This window comes from Branchiostoma lanceolatum, chromosome 7 (genome assembly GCF_035083965.1).
Source record: "Branchiostoma lanceolatum isolate klBraLanc5 chromosome 7, klBraLanc5.hap2, whole genome shotgun sequence".
NCBI lineage: Eukaryota > Metazoa > Chordata > Leptocardii > Amphioxiformes > Branchiostomatidae > Branchiostoma > Branchiostoma lanceolatum.
The window spans coordinates 14470037-14479452 of NC_089728.1; the positions used below are offsets into that span (position 1 = coordinate 14470037).

At 44.9% G+C, this 9416-nt stretch overlaps 1 protein-coding gene across 1 annotated transcript; it reads right to left on the reverse strand.

Moving 5' to 3' along the window:
• Positions 1–99: 99 nt before the first annotated feature.
• On the reverse strand, positions 100–7912 carry LOC136438383 (pancreatic lipase-related protein 2-like). Its single transcript, XM_066433153.1, has 11 exons — positions 7813–7912; positions 7191–7317; positions 6256–6426; positions 5618–5756; positions 4607–4750; positions 4221–4374; positions 3400–3477; positions 2148–2393; positions 1728–1869; positions 609–1214; positions 100–351 (listed from the first exon to the last, which is right to left on the reverse strand). The coding sequence occupies exons 1-11, from the start codon at positions 7910–7912 to the stop codon at positions 264–266; spliced, it is 1995 nt and encodes a 664-aa protein (XP_066289250.1). The 3' UTR covers positions 100–263.
• Positions 7913–9416: the final 1504 nt, after the last annotated feature.

The window sequence follows — 9416 nt, forward strand, 5'->3', positions numbered from 1 at the left end:
TGGAAAGTGATTTAAAAGACTAGTTTACTTGTCTCTAGAAGAATCCTTATATTGCTGAATAAATATTGGAAATTTGACAAATAATTTGCAAGAGGAATTTAGAGGACCAAAGTTGGCAACGCTGGTAAATTCTCGCCCCATTTGATTTTCACTAGCATATTTTCAGCAACACTGGAAATCTGGTAGAGACTACATGTTTTTGACATCCGGAAACTTTGGGGTGGATGGTAAAAGGCCTCTTTCTAGAACCCTTCCTTGTGTCACTAACCCTCACAGCGAGAAAACCGGACTCTCTCTCCTTTCCGGATTCGTGGGATCCGGAACTCTCGCCCGTCAGCGCAGAAGTGCAAGCTGGGTAATGGAAACAAGAATCTCAATTAAAATATTGAGCATTGCAAGTGTATATGAGGGCTACTCAACCAAAAAGCAGAGAAACTAAAATCAAAGTCTTACATCACAAACAACAGGATCCTGACTTAACTTTATATTTATAAAAAAAAAGATCTGACGTTCGTAGAAGGTATATGAAGGTGATTCGCATATTACCGTTAACATGCAGAAAGGTATTCAAATTATTAAGATATAACTTTGTAACATCGTACACAAACCTTTCCTGTGATTCTCCCGATTTCACGCGGATCTTCCTCACGTACATGACGTCACTGTCTGAACGGCGATGACGTCTGCGTGACGTGGTCTTCAGGAGAGTTCCGTCTCCATCTTGTCGAGACCCATGATGCTTATGGTCTTCTTTACCCACGGAAGTAGCCATTACGTCATCGTGACGAGCCGTGATGTCATCAGAATCATCCATCTCGCTTGTGGTGTTCCAAATACCATCTTTGCCCTGCAGTTTAAGATTGTTAAACGGATGGTACACTTGCAAGACCGCTTGCAGTGCCATCAGCTTATTAGAATCGTGCCTCTTCGCACCTCGAGGCCTGGTGTATTTCCTAATGCGCGCTTCATCACCGGAAGTGACGTCAGCAATTACGTCACCGTATTTCCGGACGAATGCTCCAAACATGGCGTCTTCGCGGTGACGGAGTCCACGTTTGCGACGCTTTCCAAAGATGTCCCACACGCTGAAGCCGTCGTTTTGCGGTTCGCTGTCGTCCCAGCGAAAGGTGACGTTATGCAGACGACCTATCCTGTCAGGTGACGTCACTAGGAACCTGACGTTGTGCCCGGGTACCATGGTAACAAGTTCACCGCTGGGGACAGTAAGTACAAAACATCGGACTTGTACAAGTTGTAGGAATCATGAAAAGATACAATGCCGTTTGTCATGACAGTATGTGTTTTAGTCGGTAGTAGCGTTGGTGACCAAACTAATTACACAAGAATAATACATTTAAGTATACCCATATAAAAAAAAATGGCTGACCTAAACACTGTAAAGTTTGGTTATTACCTTCGCCAAGAACTTAATGTTTTCGTTAGCGGTTTTTAGCGGGTGTTTTTTGCGATTGAACAGAGTATTAAGTGACTTTTGTCTCAAGAGGATGGTGATAGATTGTTATGCAATGTGGTACATGTATCTGGTTAGTTCTTGACCTATCCAAAAGATTGCTGGATTTCGGGGCCCCTGGTAGCTTTCTTTGGTACTGCAGGAGAACGTCCGGTTTTTCTATCTCGCTCCTTTCCTTTGTTCGCTAACATGTTGTGCTGTCTTAGTGATGTTAGCAACCCACGAGACCGGGCAACTTTATAGTAATTTCTCTTACTTGTTGAGCGGTAATTCTTGGCTGTTCCCGTCCTTGCCGTGCAGGGTGACGAACAGACGCCCCTCCCTCCGCCCCTCGTACCGGCGGTGGTTCCCAGAACCGCGTCCGCGCCGGAAGTGTATCCTCACCGAGTAGTGGAAAACTGAGGAAAGAAATACATGTACAACAAAGTTCTTTTTAAGTGTCTAACAGTCTTTACACTGCAGCAGCGACACCTAGATGCAGTGCAAAGTAGACCCAGTTAGCTAGTGCCCTGAGGAAGGTGACATGACAGACGGTCACTAAATGTCGGCGTGTACATAGAAATTTGTTATCCATCCCGGAATAGAATTTTCAATTAGAGCACGCACACGCACACGCATACGCACTCACACACACATTCTTGCACTCAGTGTAATAGCTTTGTACGGACAAATTTACCTCTGTAAGGTTCGTCAGCCGTCGTGTGCAGGTACAACTTGACGTGTCGCTTCCTGGGAACCCTGCTGGCCTCTATCCCCATGTTCATGCAGCGGTTCGCCCTGCAGCTCATGCAGGTTCCCGCTAGGAAGCGCTCGTAACTTTCGCACCTGTACGATCGGAGTGGAGGATTCTGGGAGTCCAAACTGCCGTAGAAGTAGTAGATCGATTTGCGGTGATCACAGAATGTCAACAGGTTGTGGGTAACTGCGCATGCGTACAGAGACAATGGTAAGATATTGCAGCTATATGGTTGCAGACCACAGTATTTCTCCTATAGGGATTTGTATAGTTAAGGATCCCAAGGTGAGATGCTTCGACGCTTGAAAATTTATAGAAAGGTGCACAATTAGGGTACCAGATTTTCATATGCTTGACTTCAAGGTTCAATCTACAAAATATCTGCAAAATGAGATTAAATTTGCCGGCCCGTTCTCTTTTTAAAGCCACTTTGATATGACCACAGCGGAGGTCACCGTACTGCAGGCGACTTACAGTAGTCGGGCGGTAACAATATCCAGGCGCGAATCCAACCCGACCGAACAAACATTGTAATCAAACTCTTACTGTCTCAAAACTGACGTATTCCTCTGCCATTCACCACAGTTTCAGCCTCGCTAACGTGCACAGAAAAAAAACTACGGCCTTTTCAAGCAATGCGACGCACTACTTCGTACCCGAACTACTATTGTCCACGGGGGTCGCCCATTAATACTGTGTTCTGCGACCATATACCTATTACTTTAAATCCAGGGGATTCCCATTCTTTGGTGATTAGAACTGGATCCATGTAAGATATTCCGTCTGGAACCACCCAGAAACACATACTTGAATTCAGACGCCCACCCGAAAGTGCTTTCTTTTGCTATGTCCACTTCACTTGCATATGCAGATGTAGATGTAGATGTAGATAGAGATGTAGATATAGATGTAGATGTAGATGTAGATGTAGATGCAGATGCAGATGTAGATGTAGATGTAGCTGTAGCTGTACGTGTAGATGTAGATGTAGATGTAGATGTAGATGCAGATGCAGATGTAGATGTAGCTGTAGCTGTACGTGTAGATGTAGATGTAGATGCAGATGTAGATGTAGTTGCAGATGTAGATGTAGATGTAGATGTAGATGCAGATATAGATATAGAACATGAAGATGTAGATGTAGATCTATTTTGTATAATGTGTTATGTACCAGGGTGCCCAACCTACTCACACGACTCGCAGCCAGGCTGGTCCGTGCCCCCATTCGGGTAAAAGTCCACGTGACCGACCGGACTCATGCCGCTGGGACCTGAACATAATGATGAATAATAACTTTATTGCACAACAATTGTACAAGGTATAAAGTATGGCGTTCACTGGTACATAGATAACATTCTATTAGGCTAATTAGTCTATCTTACAAAATATGGTGTAGTAGTATGGGATGACAATGTGATTTTACATTCATTGGAGGAGTTTCTAACGTCTAGACATTCTTTGATATACTTCTCAGTGTATACCATGCATGGGTTGTCACATTTCATTTTGTACTTAGATTTGCTATTAAAGTCCATTGAGATAAATCCTGGTAGATCCGACGATAGCATTGAGTATAGTGAATTACGTACATCAAAATATGACAGAGCGTGAAGACACATCAGGTAGAATTTTGAACATTCGGGCAAGTAAGCGCCGTCTTCTTTTAAAATCCACAGTATACTACAATATACTACAGCTAGTATACTACAGACTTCAATCCAGGCATTTGCAACGCGTAGTTCGTGGAAGCTAGCCTGACAAATCGCGCTCCTAGCGGCCGGCCGGTCCTCGGTTACAGCCAGTAACCTCCGGCGGAGAGCTTGTGTAAACACAGGCTATGTGGAAGCTAGCTTGACAAACCTGCTTTGTTCCATAATTCGGCCATATCTATATAGAGTACTTATCACAGTTTCGAGCTCATATGCTTGTCCTTCTGATAACCGTTTGGATATCTGCTGATGCATGTTAGTTGGACACATGCAGAGGAGACGCAGACCATAATATTAGACTTACCTATCCCGCCTAGCATCTCGGCATCTGTGTGGATGATGTCCACAAACTCGGCATCTGTCGGGTCAAGTCGGGCCTCGGGTGGCGACTCGGCGTAGTATATTGCTGCTGGGTCCAGACCTAGATAGTTTAAGACACAGTGCAAGACTTTGATAACCTACCTCGTAGCAGTCATGGTCATTTATGTTTTGCATTGTTGTATCCGTGAACGAAGGTATTGTTTTCGCGACCGGTGTGTTTGGATCTTCTCCTTTTTGTTGAGGCGACCACATTCATTATCCTGACGATTTAGTAATACATGTAACTTAATAACGATTTAGTACTAGTATAACGAAGTAGTCGTGTGAGGCTAACGGAGGATTCTTCGTTTTAAGTCTAACAAATCATGCAATAGGCTGAATAGCTTTGAACATCGTGTATTCACCAGTGATCCGGCCCAGCCCAGGTATCTGCGCCCCCGCCAGTCCCGCTATTTGAGCGCCGAAACTGAAGCCCACGATATGGAACGACTGGAGGGACACGCCGGTCATATTCTGTACGGAAACAAACCAGATATTCATGAATCATATGCGGTAAAAACAAAAGTATAACGGCGCGGTTGCAGTCGTCAAATACCATCGTACGATACGGATGTAGAATTTTCAAACAGGCTGTGAAAGAACCAACCGCAGATGCACAACTATACCAAGAATGTCTCAATTGGCAATCGTACGGCAATCGTACGACGAATATGATGAATTACCGTGCCCTAACGTCAAGGAAGTTCGGTAGTGCCTATTATAAAAGCTGCTTTATACCACTTAACACACAGATAGATGTACGGTACCAACAAAGCCACGTATTGCCCTGCAAACACCCTCAAGGACGAAGTTTTTATAATCCATTTGTTGATATTTGACAGTTGACTACAGGGACAAATATCCTTAACGTTACCACAATGAGGCATTGTTTTGAAGGTTTTTACCAGACTTATATAAGATAATCCTCTAAACTCACGTTGGATAATGTTGTTATGGCATTTCTAACAAACGTATATGTGGCTTGACGTTGATAACGTTACGCGCCAAGTGATGTATTCAATGTATACGACCTAGGGGGTTTGATAAAGATTTTGCATGACCCATTTCAAATCATTGTCGGAAGCACATGTTATTGTTCATATATGATTCCTATATGTAACATTCCTACTTTTATCTCTTGATTAACTCTGAATATGTGTTTTTCAGAGGTTTTCGTCGACTAGTCACTAACAACTCAAAAGGGAAAGCGGTAGTTTTTTAATGCCGTGTAGCTGTGCCAAGTTTCGTATCTCTTAGCTTATAGGAAATTTCCATTTTCGATCCGTATTTTCCCCACAACGAATTCCAGGTTCGCCCGCCAAGAGAATGAGTAGAACTAACCTGAAGCCAATTGCAGAAGTACGCAAGCTCGGCAGCGGCCACTCGGACGTTAGCGGCGGCTTGGGCGGGGTTGAGGCCGGTCAGGGAACCCTCAATCCAGCTCACAAATATCACATTGGCGTTCTCTCTGTTCAGCAGCCTGGAACATTCACAACGTTCAACTCTTAACCTACTTCAAACCCGCGGTTCAAAATTGACAGAGCTGGAGATAAGGAAAACCCACATCATACCCGCGGTTCAAAATTGACAGAGCTGGGGATAGGGAAATGTTAGGTTGCACAAGTCCCTCTTTATGCTTCGGTCCCAATTGGAAAAAGGGGCCCCGCTGGGTAGTTCACGGGCTGTTTTATGACACTTTCGGACAAGACCAATACGTAGACCCGTGGGACACCCTGCGGCTGCCGTGCTATTTGGGGGCCCGGCCGGGACCCCGGGTCATTTTAACCCGGCCTTCAAATCAAAGCGGGTCCTGGTAACAAATAGACACCGTAAGGTAGTCGTGCGAGTACCGGGAGTTACCCCCCGGTGCCCGACAGTCCACTGGGACAAATTTTCTGGTTTCGGGGCACGGCCGGGACTTCACTCCCCACGGGCTCCGGCGCCCAACGCTCACATACCGATATACAAGAACAGCTTACCTCTCGAAAAACTCCTCCCTCCACGGTACGTGAGGGTTGAACCCCGAGAAGCCGTGGATACCGAAGTAAGTAGTGACGCCGGACTCGTAGTTGGACTTCTCTAAGGCGTCCACATCTCCAGCCGTCAGTTCGTGGTCATCGTACGGGTTGTCACGTGTGCGGAGGTGGAACCTGGCATAGAGACAGTCGCGTTTAATGGGTTTGAATTTTGAGCAAACACGTCGGATTCGTACGACAGAGAACTAATGAGGTAAAGATGAAAAATGTAAATGTCCCATTACCTCTTACAGGAAGTAGGGGCAGGGGGGTTCTCTTACACTGTGTCTTGGGCACGTTGCTTGAAGGCGGAGCGCATGCGTGCCCTTAAACCTGCTGTTGTAGTAGCCATCGTACGGCGAATGTGACCAGACCCTTATAGGGCCTGTCACACTTGTGCGTATATTCAAGTGCGCGTGAGTTGCGCATTAACATTTTTTTGTTTAAGTAAGGTTTGCAGGGAAAAAGTTGCTTTCTACTTTGACCTGCCGTCGTGCAGACTACTGATCGAACCTAAGAAATCCCTTCTTTGGCTGGAGACTTAACCTAAACCAAAAGATGCTAATACGCAACTCATGCGGGCTTGTATATACGCACAAGTGTGACAGGGACTTGATGAAACACCTTGGCGCGCGATGATATTTAACCATCGCAACTTCCCAATGCAGAGTGTCGCCTTCCCAATACTCATATGTAGGTACAGGATTGGTGTGTTGAACTATGCTCTGGTTTAGAGCCCGGTCACATACATTGTGCGACCATAAACTTAGGGCATTTTGGGGATAATTCAGCTTGTTGCATGAAAGATTATCTTAGATCCTTGTCGGCTTGAAAATTCTACGCCATCAAAATCGAATGTGACCCAAGACGAATGTGACAAGGGATTCGGACCGTCTCACCTGGTGTTGACGTCCTCCCTGTTGTACGGTAACGGCAGGTGAGAGAACGGTTCGGTGGTATCAAAGCAGCCCAGGGGAGGCAGGCAGATCTCCTTGTCTTCAGCTGAGCGGGGGAAATCGTTCTTCACTCAATGACTTGATATATAAGTATTCATATACTTGTTATACTTGTACCAAGGTTAATTATTTTGTATCCCATTGTTGTTGTTTGCATGTTTAGTTGTAGAAGACCTTACGGAAGTCGCTATACTTTTGTTGTGTCAATTAAGATTTCTGTATAAAACAAGTCTAAAACAAGTAAAGCAGTCCTCCTCAATTGAGGTGAAGCATGATGCTTTTTCAAGTAGCTAGTAATACACTGCGGTTTCGCCACGGCTCGCGTTTTTGGCCAAGCACACCGGGTCACCCCTACTCGATAAGTGTGTTGGGTTCTTTTACGTGCAGAGGTTTATAATGAGTGCAAACTCAGGACAAGTCGTGGAGAAAATTCCTCAATTTGATTGTGTTGTTTTAAGGCTATCTTATTCTCTTCCCCCTATGTTTATACCATAGGCACCGTGCATTTTGACAGCAGACTAACGGCAATAACGGATGTAAAGTTTGAAAATAAAGAATTTCTTACCTCTTATCCAAGATAGAAGGATAGACTCTAAGACAAGCAGTTTGAAGTGAAAGTTGAGGTGATCTTTCAGCTTCTTCCCCGGTATAAGAAACCAGGCCATGGCGAGAGCTGAAAAGACTCGGCCCGGACAGTTCGGCAGGTACGTGCATATGCACACAACTGTATTTTCAACTTCTTTATCCTAGAAACGATCGCGTTGCCATATAGCCATTGTGATGTCATCTTATGATATCCCTAGTTTCCAAAAGTTGTTTATCATCCAACAGTAACAACCGTGCTTTGTGCAATTCCCTTTAGACTTGGCTCTTTTCAGATCTTCCCTCTGCCTGCTGTAAACAAACCTACTACACTTCCCTCCCTGTGGATTCAAAAGTCGCCAAAACAATGGGTTCGGAGAGACGTTAATCCATGGTGTTATGATAGTGTTTGATAGTGACGGAAGAGGCGCATAACAGCTAGCAACAGCCAATAGACAATAACTAATCTGAAGTACAGCCAGTAAGTACCATCCATTTGAGTAATGGGCTGTTGTAGTGCCCTTTAACGTGGCACCTTAACGCTACGATGCCAATTGCGCCGGTGTCCGTCGAGGTTGTAGTCCCGGCCGGGACCCAAAGCCCAAATTTGTCGCGATGGACTGCCGGGTACCTCCCGATGCTCTCACGATTAGCTTACGGCGTTTATTTGTTATCGGGTCCCGTGTTGATTTTAATTAAGCCCGGGTTGAAATTATTCGGGCCACGTAGGGTTCACGCCCGAAAGTGAAAAAAACAGGCCGTGAACTACCCGGCAGGGCTCCTTTATCCAATTGGAACCAAAACATAAACGAGGAATCTGGGTTTCTGGGCCAAACACTGAAGGTACGCCACGCGACGCAAGCTGGGTGCTGATCTGATGGGGGACAATTGAAAAATCAGGGACTTAACCAAAGTTATTGTTACTATACGGATTCTCTCTCGGTAACAATCCATGGTATCGAGGCTAGGGACAGCAGTGTCCGTGTTTTCAGAATGATAAGATCATCCTGGCAGGTATCCTGGTTTCCAAATGATGTAACGTAACGTGACCAGTTAACGTCCAATTTATTCAAAACGTATTTATCTCAAAACCGCGCGGACAGAGCCAAATGTTAAACCCATGGGCAGAAATATCAGCTCTTTTAAAAAGAAAATGCATGGCCTGTAAGTTTTTCTCCGCCTGTTTAACGCCGTGCGAGCATGTATCTATACTGATGTATATGATGTAAAATTGTGCCAGCGTAACCCATTATCGTACACCTCAGCCTTTTCCCTTCTGGCGCTATGCTTGAAGAACATAGACCATTAAAAAATGCACAGTAACTATCCAAAGTGGTCTACAGACAAATGATAGTAAAGTCATTATGTTTGACCCGCCACTTTCTTGACGCGATGGAACAATGCGCGGCACGTGGCGTTCACGTGATAAACACATGGCTATTATGTTTTGCCGTGCAAAAATTAACCTCCAGTCCAGGGGTCGCTAGGTTGTATCAAACCTTTCTAAAACTGATTTTCAAACCTCGAATCACCATGGATAGTCTGAATATCAAAGAAAGGTTTAACGTCAGCTACTTTTAAAAGATA